The 16,420-nt window shown below is 42.6% G+C and overlaps 2 protein-coding genes across 3 annotated transcripts in view; one reads left to right on the forward strand and one right to left on the reverse strand.

Annotated features, from left to right (window-relative positions):
- Window positions 1-1,668: 1,668 nt before the first annotated feature.
- LOC138632411 (FERM domain-containing protein 7) lies at window positions 1,669-10,440 on the forward strand. Its single transcript, XM_069717954.1, has 12 exons — window positions 1,669-1,914; window positions 5,629-5,733; window positions 5,820-5,862; window positions 6,073-6,151; window positions 6,256-6,353; window positions 6,448-6,562; window positions 6,937-7,084; window positions 7,525-7,620; window positions 7,741-7,904; window positions 8,271-8,339; window positions 8,492-8,567; window positions 8,676-10,440. Exons 1-12 carry the CDS (start codon window positions 1,786-1,788, stop codon window positions 9,873-9,875), a joined length of 2,322 nt encoding a protein of 773 aa, XP_069574055.1. The 5' UTR covers window positions 1,669-1,785; the 3' UTR covers window positions 9,876-10,440.
- Window positions 10,441-10,524: 84 nt separating this feature from the next.
- stk26 (serine/threonine protein kinase 26) overlaps window positions 10,525-16,420 on the reverse strand; it is a 19,793-nt gene continuing 13,897 nt past the window's right edge. The window contains exons 7-12 of one of the 2 annotated variants that reach the window (XM_069717956.1): window positions 14,186-14,371; window positions 13,399-13,541; window positions 13,115-13,211; window positions 12,668-12,730; window positions 12,293-12,420; window positions 10,525-11,967 (exon numbers count right to left, since the gene is read on the reverse strand). In XM_069717956.1, coding sequence (XP_069574057.1) covers window positions 11,952-11,967; window positions 12,293-12,420; window positions 12,668-12,730; window positions 13,115-13,211; window positions 13,399-13,541; window positions 14,186-14,371 — 633 coding nt within the window. In that variant the 3' untranslated portion in view covers window positions 10,525-11,951. Of the gene's footprint in view, window positions 11,968-12,283; window positions 12,421-12,667; window positions 12,731-13,114; window positions 13,212-13,398; window positions 13,542-14,185; window positions 14,372-16,420 lie in introns of both variants that reach the window. The other variant, XM_069717955.1, reaches the window with a different exon arrangement.

Here is a 16,420-nt window from a genome sequence, read left to right on the forward strand (position 1 = left end):
TGTTTCAGTCGCTGAGAGACGAAGGAAACAGGAAATGTGAGGCAGTGTCTTGACCAACATTTTATATATGTGTGTCATCCCAATGTGTGTGTGGAGGGGGGGGAAGTCACACATACGCACACACATACGCACACAAACACACAGTAAGTGCTTGGTCGACGCTGCAGGCGACTGAAGTCACTGCACTACTGGCCTACTTTAGGACGGGTCAGTCCTCTAAAAGCGTCCAGCCACCGTGAAATTCATATTATTCTCATGGAGGACACACACACACACACACACACACACACACACACACACACACACACACACACACACACACACACACACACACACACACACACACACACACACACACACACACACACACGGCATCACATATTGCGCATATTGTCTCAATATCCGACACGCTTGTACATATAGACTCGATTCCTCTGAATTTTAGTATTTACTGGCTGTCATGTTATTATATTATTATTATTATTATTATTATTATTATTATTATGTACAAGTAGGAAGAATCATAAGGTTGAAATGTCCCATTAAACAACATGTGCGTGCATTAGGTTCACTGTAAATGAGTAAATGATTGTTTACTGGTCGGATGTAAAAAAAAAATCAAACAATAAAACTGCATGTCAGGTTAAAACATTTCCATTATTTACTTTTGTAAATGGACTTTTCTGTGTTGTTTTTCACCACTGATCACAAGTCAGCAACAAAGAAATTAAAATGCCTTGAAATAAAGAAAGTATACTCTTAATGTTACTGGTCTCAGTTTGATTTTGGCTATTTCATCTTTATTATCTTTATTTCATCATGTTTATATGATGTGCAAGTCTCTATTTATATGTTGTTTTGCCTGTTGTTTGTGTTGACTTGGTAATTCCATTATATTCGACTTCATATTTATTTTTTACTATTATTATATTGTACTTTTTTGATCCACTACATTTCACATCTGTATTTACTTTGCAGAATTAGACCCCAGAAAACATATAATCATCTTACAATATGTATTAAATTCTTAAATTATCATCACCCCAACTAACAGTGACATTACAATGATGTTTACATGTTAATGCATCAATAACTGTCTGAATATTAATGTGTACTGATATAACAAAGCACAGGGTGGTTTTCCACAGGGTTTGGTGTTAGTTTAGGTTATTTTTTTCACGAGTTCATAAATATTACATGTAACAGACACAAATCATCACAAGTTTTGTTTGAGCGACAGTTCAAGAAGCTAAAACCAAGAAAGCAGAGGTTGATTTATTGTTTTTTAATACACTGAACACAGTTCAGTTTAATAATCAACTGTTTCAAATCCAGTTATATAAACTGATAGTTTCATTTCATAAATTTCTCATTATGTTTTGTGCGTAAAATCTGAGTCTATTCTCAGATAAATAATAATAATGTTGCGTAATGTGGTAGAGTAGAAGTACGTCAAAGACGTACTTAAGTACCTGTACTCAGTTACTTTCTTCTGGTGGAGTAGCAGCTGCAGCGCACAGGTTGGATCAGCGGCCAGTCCCAGCGTCAGCGTGCCATTACGCATCCGGAGAGCGCGCGCTCCAGCGGCAGCCACGGATCCCCGGCGGACCGGAGAGGATGAGGAGGATGATGATGATGATGATGGTGGTGGTGGTGGTGGTGGTGATGATGAGGAGGAGAAGCGCGTGAAGCCGTGTCTGGGTGGGGGTTTCCTCTCAGGAAGATGGATTTAACGGGCGGACACAGCTGCTGTTCCTCCTGAGAAACACGCAGGGAAACGGAGAGATGGAGGACCGACAGCCGCGGACCCGGAGACTCGGGAGCCTCTCGACCAAGTCCCGGGTCTCCAAGGAGACTAAACTCCGGCTGCGCGTGATCTTCCTGGACGACAGCGAGCGCACGTTCGAGGTGGAGGTAAGTTTTTGTTGTTGTTGTTGTTGTTGTTTTTCTTAAAGGGAAATAAAACCTTTTTTTTTTTCTTTTTTTTTTTTTACTTCTTTCGTATTTTAAGATCGTTTTTCTGTCTTTCCTGCGTTCATTTCTTTCTGTCCTTCCTGAAAAATAAAGAAAAGGGGAGAAGAACACACCAAGGACTTTGCACAACCTGTTCAGGCAGGATTTGGGTCAATATTTACATAAAAATATCACGAGAGAGTACATTTACACTTAAAATGCACTGCTTTATAATATAATGTCAGCACTGATCATGCAGTGAAACGGTTTAACCTGCAGTTTGACACTGAATATTCGGGGTTTAAATACTTGACTTTGTACAGTGGAGCTCCAGCTTCTACCAAAATATATATTGTGCTTATATTCTGTTAAAGTGCCAAACAGAAATGGAATATTTCCATGTTGAAAGAGGACATACGTGTTTCTGCTGCTGCTCCATCAGTCCATACACGTAGAAAAATACAATAAAATAAAAGGGCCGGGGCCTTCCTGCTGCTCAAACCTCAAACCTTTCTGTCTGTGTTGCTTCATCTTCACTGGACAATCAGAGACAGAAGACAAAACAGCAGCTGACATGCAACACTGCCCAGATTTGTGCTCGATAAACTGCAGACTGAGCAAATATTAAGATTTCCCCCCATTAGATCTGCTGGTCGGAGAATGAATGAGACACACCTCATAATATTGCTTTCTTGATCCAGTTTAATTACCAGATATGTGCAGTGCATGCTGGGAAGTATGCAGCCCCGGATGTAAAAGCTGAACTCACTATTTAGTCACCGATAGATCATTTTCATAACTGACCGAGCAAAAGTTCACAAAAATTCACTTATATGTGAATGTTTAACGGCTTTTCTTTGTCTTACGTGACACCGTGCTGAATCAGCAATTTACAAGACATCATTTTTGTCTTAAGAAAACAGATTTTTTTTTTTTTTTTTTTTTTACTGCTTTTTTGATAAAAGAAAAATAATCTATCGATCAATCAAGAAAACGATGTGCAGATAATCCAGGACATGCTGCTCTTACGTGCATAATATTTCCTTTGTCACACGTCAGCCACGTCTGGATCTCTGTGTTCAGATTTGTCCAATTAAAAAAGAGGCAAAAGAGACTCAGGAAGTAAACAAACTCTCATTAAAGCTGAACAAGTTTCCGTTGTGAAAAGATGCAAATCCTTTGTCTTCTATAGGTTTTTACTTTCGGACACAGAAAGAGCTCATGAAGGCAGTTTTGTTTCACATTTTCAGGCTTTGTCTGCAACACATGAATCGTCACGACTTACAAAATCACCAGCTCATAAATCAACTCGTGTTCCGGCCTGATTCTGATCTCAAGTCTTCAGTATATTAAATATTACAATAAATTCAACACGACAAAACGTCAGCTGCCAAAAATGATCGATGAGTTTCGTTAACGCCTCTGAAAAATAAAGAATATTATTAGCTTCATTATAGTCACACTTGCTGCGGGACTGCTGAACAGGAGTTTATGAAAAGGTGTTCATGTTATTGTGTCCACCGCCGTTTATCTTCCCAACGAGAGACAAGAAGGGACGAAGATTCACGAGGTGGAGGTATTTACGGACAAATAAACTGCACTCTGAAAAACTTTCTATTTCGTAATCCAAAGAGGTGCAGATGTTTTCCAGCTGTGTGATGTGTGAACATCTGGATGGGAAACACTCTGCTGTCGATGAACTGCCATGTGCTCGACTATCCAGGTCAGAGCAGCCGTGACGGGGAAGTGTTCTCAACATGGTGACGTCGCCTGAGAGGCAGTAATGCTGTCTAAAGGCAGACTCTGTGTCTGTGTGTGTGTGTGTGTGTGTGTGTGTGTGTGTGTGTGTGTGTGTGTGTGTGTGTGTGTGTGTGTGTGTGTGTGTGTGTGTGTGTGTGTGTGTGTGTGTGTGTGTGTGTGTGTGTGTGTGTTTCTTCCAGTATTGTGTGGGCAAAGTAGCTCCATGTTCCTCGCCCATGCTTTCTTCCCTGTCGGTTTCCCAGCGGCCTCCAGGACATTTGTAGAATCTTTAAGAGGAGGAGGCGAGAGAGATGGAGGGAGGGATGGAAGGAGGGAGGGAGGGAGGGATGGATGGATGGATGGATGGATGGATGGATGGATGGATGGATGGATGGAGGGATGGAGGGATGGAGGGATGGATGGATGGATGGAGAGATGGATGGAGGGATGATGGATGGATGTTTGCTCATCTATCATTGTGAGGACCAGGTAGAGTTTTTCCTTCAAAGAGCTGCTGGCCGTCTTGGTTTTGGGGTTCAGGTTGGAAACAGGTTTTCTGTTTGATGTGGTGGAGTTCATGATGTCAGTGAGAACAGAGGTTCTGTCATCTGACCCCGATCCTCCAACCTTCAGGGCAAAACCCCAATTAAGGATCAGACAGGATGTAGAGAAGAAGAAAGGATGGACAGATTGGTGTAAAGAAGGACCGAAGGAACGGGCAGCAGTACAATATGTTTACGTTACAGAAATGTGGTTCATACTTGGTCTGGTTTCAAAACAGATAATATATCAATGATAAGGACCATTTTAATGCATTTCATGTTTAAAACTTTAGGTAAATTTTGCGTTTTGAATTATTTGAACCCCTTTTAGGTTAGCCTTAGACGGGTCGTCTCAGGGCCCCATTGAGCATGCTCAGTATGAATCTATCCGTCCAGAACGGGAACGTCTTACCAGACACCAGATTATCTACACATCAGTACGCTGTAAAATATAGACTGGATATTAAACTGGGCCTCTTGCTTCCAGGTCTGAAAAGTGAAGCCAATGCAGGAGTGCCTTAAAGTGCAAATACCATTGTGCAATAGCCCCCTGGTTTGATTGACAGGCCTTGGCAGTGCAAGTCCAAGCGGCAACTTGCCGTGTTCCCAAACCGATGGTTGTCGCCACAATGGGATGGCTGTCGAACAGAGATTAATCTGGCGGTGACGTGTATTTATTTGGTGTTTACAGTCGTGTTCTGCTTGAGACTAGTTGTCCATCACATGTTCCACACATGGAGTCCCATCCAGCTGGAAAGCTGCATTTCCTCTCCGCTCTCCTAAAACTTAACTGTTCTGTTCTGTTCTGGGGGCGGCCATTTGTTTTCCAGTAATTATCAGTTAGGCCTGCGCTCTCACTATAATCGGTGTCAGCTGCTCTGCCTCCCCCCCTCCTCCCCCCACTTTTCCTCTCTCTCATGACAAGTTAATGAGGGACGTCCAGTGACCCCCGCCGGAGCTTTAAACACTAGCTAGCAGACAGCAGACACTAAAAACCAAACCAAAAACCCCCTGTGTCGCTGCAGTAAGTGAACTCTGCACGAACACCATGTTGGTAATTAGAGATGACAGTGAAGAGGAGGGGAGAGAAGGAACAGAGAGATTAAAGGAAAGAGGAAGAGAAAGAGTCAAGAAAAAAATCTATCTGGTTTATGATATTGTCTCGTGATATTGGACACGTCGTTATGCAACTCTCATTATTCAAAGCTCTGGTGAATTTAAACGTATCTGAGCCGGAGCACATTTTTCTGTGGTCCCAGGAGAATCCCCCAGACTTCAGTTTTAAGAGCATCTCAATTTAAAAAAAAAAAAAAATCCAATTATCCCTCTCGCTAAACCCTTAAAACCCTCGCCACCCTTTAGACACTTTAAATCTCCGTCTTCCCTCTTTCAGCAAAAGGTTTTAGGTGGCGACTTCTTCAACAAAGTGTGTGGTCATCTGAAGCTGCTGGAGAAAGAGTATTTTGGGCTGGAGTTCAGACACCACAGCGGGAACTACGTAAGAAAACACAAACATCACAGATAAACACAGAATAGTTCGAGTTCTTGTTTTTTTTGTTTTGTTTCAACGTGTTTCTGTTGCAGGTTTGGTTGGAACTGCTGAAGCCGCTGGTCAAACAGATTAAATGTAAGTCACATTTAAAAATTAAATAACCAAAATGATGAACAGCAACACGCGTGTAGAAGTGTTCAAAACATGGTCAAACTAATCTCCATGATCACATTTCCATGCATGACATGTTCATTTTTTACAATTCACGCCTTTCTTTTTGCCCACTGATCATATCTCATCATCTAGAACCTGTCCTGTCTTCTTTTTTTTTATTCCCTGCGTCAGACACCAGCGATTTATTCTTCAGGTTTATAGTCAAATTCTTCCCACCGGATCCTGGACAACTCAAGAGAGGCCTCACCAGGTGACGTTTCTAATTATCACGTTGTGTTAATATTTCAGTCTGTCAGATAAAGAGGTTTGCTGAGAGTCAACATGCCTCGTGTTGCTTTGTCCTCGTGTGTGCAGGTATCTTTTTGCCTTACAGATAAAGCAGGACTTGTCTAACGGCAGTCTGACTTGTAATGACAACAGCGCCGCCCTGCTGGTGTCTCACATACTGCAGTGTAAGCATATGAAAGAGACACATAACCAACCATCATATAGACATGCTTATAGTCGCACAGAAAAAATAAATGTGGACTTGTACGTGTGTTACAGCAGAGCTAGGGGAGTACGACGAGGAGATGGACTATCACCATTTGGAGATGAAGCACTACGTCCCCAACCAGGAATATCTGGACCACAAGATCATCAAGTTTCATAAGAAACACAGGTATGAAACGAAACATCAGAGACTGATGGATGTGCCAAAAAAAAAGGTTTCTTCCCCGTTGTGCATTTTGTCCTTCTGGTCCCACCCACAAATTCTCATTTCGTTAACCGACTTGAGATTGTGATGATGTAACAAGAATAAAATGAACTTTTCAAAGCCAATAAAAAGGCCGGCCTTGTTTGCAGTTACAGGTGTCCCCGTCTTTCATTATGGTTGTCTTCAAGAAAAAGCTTTATGGGCCGCATTCATTTTGTTGTTGCAATACCGTGAGTGACCACTGGGAGAACATTGGCAGCATCGTGGAGCAGCAGCTCCATATCCAGCTCTCCTCATACATCCCTGGATTCTTTCACTCCCATGTCTCATTCCTTCAGAGGAGTTTCTCCAGCAGACGCAGACATCCACCTGCTGGAGGTGGCGAGGAAGCTGGACATGTACGGCATCCGGCCTCACGCTGCCCACGACGGGGAGGGAATGAGGATCAACCTGGCTGTCACACACTCTGGAGTTCTGGTCTTTCAGGTATGGATGTAGATGTATTCCTTTTTAAAAATGCACACACACATAAAGAGGGCATTAACTTTTCAAGTGGCTGTTCCATAAAGCTAGGCTTTACCATTCTGTCAGCAGGAGGTTCTGTTTAGCCACATTAACAGCTTGGCTGTTGAAAGAGCTGTACTTAAACAAATACCTAATGGATTGACATGGAATTTGGTACAGATATTGAAAGTATACAAAGGATGTAACCTGAGGATTTTGGCGATCCCTTGACTTTTTATACAGCGCCACCAATAGGTAGAATTTTCCATGTATATACAATGATAGTGATGACCGATTTCATGTTGGAAAGTTTAGCAGATTGACACTTTAAAATACTAAAATCTATGTTCACATGCTAAACATCAGCATGTTAGTGCACTGAAAGACAAATTAACTGATTTTTTTTCTTCTATGTTTTCCAGGGAAACACGAAAATCAATACGTTCAGCTGGGCGAAGATCCGCAAGCTAAGCTTCAAACGCAAACACTTCCTCATCAAACTACACGACACAATTGGGGTGAGGACATGACTCGGTTTAATGAAGCGACAGTGTTTGTCGCTCATCTTCGAGCTGGTCTCTCTATGTTTTCATCAGTGTACTGTATGTATTACTAAGTGTTGTTTGACGCCCATCCAGCCATCATGTAAGGATACTCTGGAGTTCGCCATGGCCAGTCGTGATGTGTGTAAATCCTTCTGGAAGACGTGCGTGGAGTACCACGCTTTCTTCAGGCTGGCTGAAGAACCCCAGGCCACGCACAAAACGCTGCTGTCCTGTAAGGGCTCCAGCTTCAGATACAGGTAACGCATAAAACACACATTGCTGTGATATAAAGGTGCATTAAGGCAATTTTCCTCTCTGTACTGTTTCTATGGAGACATTTCCTCTTGAAATATGTTGACCTTGTAACGAAACGCCCATTTCACAGCAGCTTGAAAGACTAGTCCCTTTCATTTTTCTTTCCATTTAATTTGTATCACCAACAACGTAGCTGATTATATATTTAGGTGACAACCAAAAAATGATCCTCTCTAACCATCTATCAGTTTTGAGTATAAAATAAAAGATTAAAAAGTTGTTTGTCTTTTACTCAACGGTCTCCCATCCTGTCCCAACCTTTTCCTGTTGAGTAATTCCAGATGTTTGTCCTTATTTTGCTGTGGCAGTGGGCGGACCCAGAAACAACTGTTGGAGTGTATGGGATCTGGAGAGAAGAAACCTTTTCCCTTCGAGAGGTGAGAAGACATTTTCCAAGCCAGACATATTGAACGATGCAGTGGAGGCAAAAAGATACTTCAGACTTCCACTGAACTTCAAAAAGTGCCAGTGTTGTAGGAGACACCAAGTGTTGTCTAACCCTAACGGGATGTCTCATTCGTATGTCCAGGACTTGCTGTCAGTCAGACCACGATCCCAGACAGTGTCAATCGTCTCCTGATCTTCTGACCGACGTCTCAAAAGAGGTACTAAAAACTACCATTCAAATTGGAGATTAGTTAATGCAAACAATTCATCGTTTCAGGCCCAGTAAGAAGACAATTCTAATGTTTGTGAGTGTTTTACCTCCTCAGCTGTACGAACACTCCAATCCGTTCAGCCGGTCAAGTCGTGCTCTGGCGGTCCGCAGTCAGGACGAGTTGGACCCACATCACCGAGGCGTCAACGACATCGACATCGGTGAAAGAGGGGCCAAGCGCAGCCGCTCATCTGTTGAGTTCAGCCAGAGGTTCCGCCCCCTCTCTCAAGCTCCTCCCCTCTCTCCATCCATCCACCAGTTGACCCCGTCGCCGAAGACCAGATCCTCCTCCACGTCTTTAATGGAGGACATGAGGGGGGGACGGATTGGGGCGCAGCGCCAAGCCCAAAGGTTGGCCGGTGTCTATGGCAACCGTTCACGACGTCGGCCCAACCCCCAGCCGCACCCGGATGCCGCGCAACAGCTGGTTCTTCTCTACCCAAACAGCCCTGCCTACCAGTATCACCCCATCCTCCCGTCATTCCCGTTGGCAGGTTCCTCGCCACTCAACCGACACCCCTACTTGACAGACTACGTCGCCGTTTCCTCACTCGAGCGTTTTCCGCCTCCTCGGCGGCGGGATTATGTGACAATGGATGGCATATCGCGCCCATCTTTCTACCCATTAAGTCACAATTTACCATCTCTTTCACCAATCAGGAGGAACCTCCGCCCCTCTGGTTCAGGCGGGCTGGGATTGGCCAGGGTCTACCATCCGGGAAGCAATGGAGCGAGGCTATTGGGTGTTGGACACACAGAGGCGGGGCATTACAGCGACGACTCCAACTTCCTCCCGGGTCTGCCTCGCCGCGTGGCCAGCCAACCGGATGTCAAGTTCCACCTCTCAAGGAGTTCAAACCCCGCCTTCAACCCTGCTTCTGAGTTTCGTCCCCTCGGTTACTACCCCCACCTGACACGCCCCTCCAGACCCAACTTCCTCCCGCTAAACTCCTCCCCTCTGCCCGAACGCCCCGCTTCGTTATGCATGATCGGCGGCACCTCCGGTAGCTACAGCGACTCAGACCCGGAGGTTTTTTATCCATATTACTGCCCACCCCCCCAGCTGGGGAAGATGGCACGTTCCACCGGACAAGCCAGGATGAGGTTTTCCTCTGGGAGCCTCCAACTGGACGAGGAGGAAGAGGGCGAGGACGAAGAGGAGGAGGACGGAGCAGCGAAGGAGACGGCAAAAAGGGAGTTAAAGGAAGCAGAGGACACAAAAGGAGCATCGAAGATGACTGAAATCACACTGTAGATAAACATGAAACATTACAAGGGTTCATGATATGATCAGTCAAAACTGACAGGGTTGTTTAAAAAGACTGCAGATGGAGAATAAATGTGTGAATTGTATTGTTTTGAGGTGTACTGGCAGATGAAATGTATTTTTGGCCTTGTTTTAGCGATGAACCTCAGCTTCTGAAAACTGGCGGCCGTTTGTCACATTTTGGTTGCAAGCCCGAAAAATTTAGGGAATTAATATCTTTAAAATTGTATCTATGTTACTTTCATAGTTGACCATTGCAGGTCAAACAAGCCATGACAAGACATTGACTATATCAGCTTGACCACTTTTTAAAAGAAAAGTTTAAAGGCTTAAATGTTGAGTCTTCATGTGGGTGTGATGCCTTCGTAGAGTCTGAGAACTTATCGAGTAACTTTCTGGGTGATGTAGTCGGATAATGTATCGTCATTTAACATAAAGGATGAATTCTGTAGAAAAATGTGAACTTTTGGTTTATATTATACAGTTGCATTTGTCAATAAAGGGTTTTAAACAAGTAGATAGTAAATTAATTCATTGCAAAAATATTTACATATTACAAAAGAGCAAAATATCTTTTGCATGAAAACAACTGCAAACAGTACAAGTTTGTCAAATAAACAGGTTAAACACCACAAGCTTCTCAATCAAACTTAAATATTTATTCATAAAACTCTAAGTCCCGCTACAAAAAAAGCAAAGTTACTGTAAAATCTTACATCTTTCATTTCCCCCCTCAACAAGCGCTGTCGTATCCCTTATGATATATAAAAAGACAAAAATATACAGTGACCAAGTTTTATAGTGTCTTTGGTACAAACTGTCAGTAATGCCTTTGATTACAGCTCCCTGCATGCTCTTGAAAAGAGGCTGTGCAACTTTCCAATGTTGGGTTTTAAAAACCACGTCAGGTTTTATTTTTAGAATCAACACTATTTGGTAGTTTTAAACTAAGTTTTCCCAAACTTGATTAATTTGTGTTCTCCCATCACTGAAATCTTAACATAATCAAAACCGTTCTGAAAGACCCAAAGCAACATCAAGATTTCTCCAATTTCCACTGGTTGTGCAACGCTACTGGTTGTACACTGAAAAGAAGCTACACTCATCTTATTTATGAACAACCTGTCCCAGCTGGCCAACTCAAATGTTTGGTAACTGCTGGTTAGCAAGCTTCTAGTGCCTAGCCCTGCTAGTGTCTGGTAGCTCCTGATAATGGGTCCAAAAATGGGTCTGGATGAGGAAAACTCCTTTGTTTTTAACAGGTGAGGAATCTCCACCGCTATAAACACAGACTTAAAATGATGAAACCTTTTTAGAAGTAACTGTTGCACTTTCAGACCGGACCTTGACTGAATCCAGCCGTCAGGAAACTGTAATCAAAAAGCATTACTGAAGACAACAAAACATGTGTAATATTGGCATATAATCCGTCTCAAGTGCTACCGAACAAACATATAGACGTCTACCGACTGAAGGCAAGTCATGACACGAATCACACCGCTGCTGATGGACGAGAACCCTCTTCTGCATATTTCTCCGTGTACGGCTCGGACAAAAATCTCTATGAAAAAGAGCGACGTGTTCTTTTAGAAAATGACTGACAGAAAAAACATTTAAGGCACATGATGGTAATCTATGAAGAGTAGCAAACATAACGCAAGTACTCGCAAACTTAAGTCTGAATAAAGTCTGACAAAACGGTGTGCTTTATTTTAAACATATTCAAAACTTAAGCTCAGAAAGTCATTAACAGAAAATAAGGGGGGGGGGGCCACAAATCCAACTCAGACTGTATTTTCAAAAATTCTGAACAGTTCATTGAAAATTAAACTGAATGAGTTGAGGGAGAAAGAAGGTCTTCAACCAGCAGAAGTGAATATATAGTGTATATATTACATTAGTAGTGTGTGTGTGTGTGTGTGTGCGTGTGTGTGTATTGAGATGTGTGTGTACAGCGAGGAGACATTGCACAGCAAATCTCCTCCGTTTTCATCATACAGCAGCGTCACCGTACGGAGACACAGTCTCTCTCCACTTCCTTCGGTCCATCCGTCTGTCCGTCCGTCAGTTTGTCGTGAATCTGCGAAGGAGCGACAGAAATCAGGACATCTGTCAAACAAATGATCTGCAGGAGGACGACACAGACGTCTTGTTCTGAATAAAACTAAACCAGGAAATGAAACAAAAAGTTAAAGAAAAAGACAGGAAGATTTTCATAAAATTTTGACAGAATTTAAAAAAATATATATATATATATATATATATATATATATATATATATATATATATATATATATATATATATATATATATAATAAAAGAATTTAAAAGTTAAAGAAGCAAACAAACGAACAAAAAAAAAGTAAGAAAGAAGTGACATATTGAGAGAAACCTACTTCTCGTACCTGGCAATGATGTGTGTGACCATCCTGTCCGTGATGCCCGGACACACTTCTTCAGCCAATCGAATGTTGCGTTCCAGCTCCTCGATGGCCAATCGCTGCTCGGAGTGCTCCTTGTGCTGCTGCTTCAACTACAGAAGAAGACAACGACAAACATGAACGGTGGGGGGGAGTTGGATGACAAGAGACACAACTCTCACGTCTGTACGGTGAGTACGAAACAAAAGACTCAACTCTGTCCACTCTGTTCAGGACTTGACACGAACTAACTTTGTCCGATAAGACTCTGTGTGATTTTTGTATTTTGGTACTTCCTTTTATGCCAAGTTTGCTTCCTTAATGTGGTGAGGTGGTAAACAGGCTGCTGAGTGTACAAACCTCGGTGAAGACAGGAGAGATGACTGTGGTCAGACTGGCAGATTTACTCAGCTGATCCTGAGCCTGCACAGATGAAGATGAAGAGGATGAGAAAAACAACAGGTGGGAGTTTATGGAAGCGCAGTTTAATTGAAATCAGCGTAGGTGCCGTGCTGCCAGAGCATACAGGAAATAAAATGCTCAGTTTTCTTGATCCGGTTCAAATTCATTTTTTAAGTTATTTAGGATAAAAAAAACATTGAGGTTGTTTTGATCCGCTACTATTTGCCCTGACCATTTCCTGTACTGTTTCAAATTAAAAGCCCGCTTGCGTTTCAGAAGACACAAGCGCTTTTATTGTGAAACATTTGCAGGAATTTGTGACTGAAATCAGACACTTTAGATGAGATATAACGTGGATCCTGAAATAATAATAATAATAATAATAATAATATGAAAGCTACTGACCGTCCCATTGAGGACCTTCCTGCCCTCGGGCTTCTTCTTCCGGACGGTTGTGAAATTCCAGTCAGGAGGGTCGTTGTTCTCTTTGTTACTGGACTCACTTCACACACACACACACACACACACACACACACACACACACACACACACACACACACACACACACACACACACACACACACACACACACACACACACACACACACACACACACACACGTTAGCACGTAATACACAAATACCTACATTCACGTCTGAAACTAAAAGTTTCTGCTGCAGTGAACTCACCTGTCGGAGTCATCGGAGCTGCTGCCGCTGTGCCCCTCCTCCTTCCACCTCCTGAACCTGTCGATCAGCTCGCTGAGGTAGGACGTCTTCTTGCAGTGTTTGATGATGAACTTGTGTTTGAGCAGCTCTTTGGCTGTGGGACGCTGCAGGACGAGAGAGCGGAGGCACAGAGTTCACCGTCAGAGGTCAACTGAGAGTTTCATCTGGTCTCAGCAACAGAAAATGAGCAGAAAAAAAGAGAAAGCGAGACTTCGACTGGCGATTTTTAGATTAAAAAGCAAAACAAAATGATTTGTCTTGTTTCAGATATTTCACTTGGAGCTCCTTGTATGGTTTTTGTGGGTTGGAGGAAGAAAAACAGAAGACGAGTGAAAACAGCAGCGCTGTGAGTCCACCAGGGGGCGTCAAGATGCAACTACGATCATACACAGGACAAGGAAGCTGCTTTAAAATGAAAGCCATAGAAAAACTCGTGAAATTATGAAACAAATTAAAAAGTCAAGAAATATGATTCAAGATATCCGTCAATATGCCCAAAATCTGTATTTTCTTGTATTTATGAGAGAGAAAAAAATCCTAGAAATATAATGTTGCATAAAATAGAAAATCTGCTTCATCTAAAGCACCTTAAAGTTGTACTTGAGCGCAGTCCTTTAGTAAATGTTTCACTTTTGTCTCCTCAATAGAAATAAAAAGGGCACCGGACTCCTGACCAGCAGCTAAAACACCAAGCAGACATTATGGTGAATGTGGACCGTGTCGGTCGGGGGGGGGGGGGGGGTCTTACGAAGGTGGGGTCCTTGTTGAGGCAGGCCTCGGTGAACTCTTTGAAGCTCTTGGAGAAATCTCCGGTCAGCGTTGGAGGAGGAGATTTGGGGATGTGGAAGAGCACTCGCATCGGATGCATGTCGGAGTTGGGAGGTTCCCCCTTGGCGAGCTCGATGGCCGTGATGCCCAGCGACCAAATGTCCGCCTGGAGGGAGTCCAACAATAAATACACACCGGCGTGAAGACTTCTGGCAACTTCTTACATCCGTTAAAACATATATTTTCTATATATCTTTTTACTATGTCTAGTTTTTTCTCTACATGCTGCTGTAACAGTGCAAATATCCACAGTCAGACTAATCATTTTATGTAAAAATGTCGAGGACACAACTTCAGAAATCTTTTTTCTTTTGCTGACTAAATGTTTTTACACACCGGGTGCGTTTTTTCAAACGTCAATACATTTTTTCCAACTGTTATTTTTTGTCATGAGTACTTTTACACATAACGGGACTATTGCTCGGCCAAAAACAACATTTTAATTTTGAAGAATGAGATATCGCAAATCTATTTGAACTTTTTTGTTTTGTTTTTGAACAATTGTCACAAATTCGCATCGCTAAGACCTCCAGTATGTAAATCTCACAAAACGTCGACTTCACAGTCAAAAGATCAAATAAAGAAAAGCTCCAGAACCAAAGAGTGTTTTGGCATCTTTGCTTGGTAAATGATTTAAAGAATTAATAATTCATTATGATTAGTTTCCTGTAAATTCACTTGGTCGGGAAATAATCTTGGAAATAATCAGCTATTTGAACATGAAGGCAAACACACACTCGGTCAGGTGATTTGGTTTGGATGAAAAGTTGTGAGGCTCAACTTTCTGTTTGCGCTACCGCTGTGAAACCCACTAACCATATGTTAACCTGGGCAACAACACACACACACACACACACTTGTAGCAGAGCCGTTCAGCGTCACATTACCACAGGATGCTCGGTCGCTGTTTGACTGTTAACTCTGCCGGCTCCATTACTGATGCACACTGACCATATGGCAGCATGTGGTTGGAACGAACACACACACACACACACACACACACACACACACACACACACACACACACACACACACACACACACACACACACACACACACACACACACACACACACTACTGTTGCTGATTCGTTCAACTAATCGATTATCAAAAGAGTAGCTGATTATTTTCACTGCCGATCGATTGATCGTTGCAACACACGAAGCGTCACAACTTTACACAACCAAAACATAACAACTGAAGGGCTGACACTAAATATGTTTTGCCTTTCATCCTATAAAACGTGAGTACACACGTCTCTCTCTCTTCCAGCGAACTTTAAAATGAACCATCACACACGCCGTCACTCAGGTACAAAGGCTGTCTTTTCTTTGTACGCTCGTTCTGACTGCTCAGGTTACGTCTGTCGTTTACGTAACCGTTCGTGGCGTCAGCAAACCGTCTTTGGTGTTTCAACAAGTCAAACTTTGTCTTTCTTCCCTTTATATAGCAGATTCAAAACAAAAACAAAAGCCTGAACAAGTTGCACCTCCAACAAGCTGCCTTTCATTTCAAAACCACCCCGCTCCCCCATCCCTCCTCCCCTCCGTACTTGTAGCTTGAGTTGAAAACTAAACCAGAGATCATGCACGATGAGTGCGGTTCGAATTTGCACAATTTCTTCAGATATTTTATTTTTTACATGTTTCCAAAGAATTTCGGCTTCTTTTTTTTTTTTTTTTTTTTGACGTTTCTGACGTCATAAAAAAAACAAAAAACAGACAAACAGGCTGTTTCAGAGGAAGACTTAATAACACACACATGAATCAAAGCACTTCAGGAGACAAAGAACACACCCTGATGGGTTTGCCTTATTTCAGCAGACGTCACCAGACATTTGTTTACTCGGTTATTATTGTGCATCAGAAGCATCCTTTTGACTTTTGTATGAGCAGGTGAGGTCAATACTGGCACAAAACTGACATCTCAGTTTCAGACAGCTGTCAAACGCACACAAACAGAGAGGATGACGAGGGAATCCCTGTAAACTGGGAACAACTGGACCCATTATCAGGTGCAGGGAACCTCAAATGAAAGCCCACAACGCCAAACTACAGGGCGCCGAGGGGCGTTTCTATTATCGGACGCAAATAAATGCCAAGACTTTGGAAATAATGCAAATAAACTAAAAGCCAAATATAACAACAAATCCACG

Source organism: Brachyistius frenatus, unplaced genomic scaffold (assembly GCF_029030835.1).
Source record: "Brachyistius frenatus isolate BFR_SWC_R1_liver_20210118 unplaced genomic scaffold, ASM2903083v1 Contig_184, whole genome shotgun sequence".
In the NCBI taxonomy this organism is placed as follows: Eukaryota; Metazoa; Chordata; class Actinopteri; family Embiotocidae; genus Brachyistius; species Brachyistius frenatus.

Excerpts from the sequence above, each read along its gene's own strand:
- LOC138632411 (XM_069717954.1), top strand. The coding sequence starts at position 1,786 with ATGGAGGACCGACAGCCGCGGACCCGGAGACTCGGGAGCCTCTCGACC. Across the intron at positions 1,915-5,628 it reads AGCGCACGTTCGAGGTGGAG|CAAAAGGTTTTAGGTGGCGA; the intron begins GTAAGTTTTTGT and ends TCCCTCTTTCAG. Across the intron at positions 7,085-7,524 it reads CTGGAGTTCTGGTCTTTCAG|GGAAACACGAAAATCAATAC; the intron begins GTATGGATGTAG and ends TATGTTTTCCAG.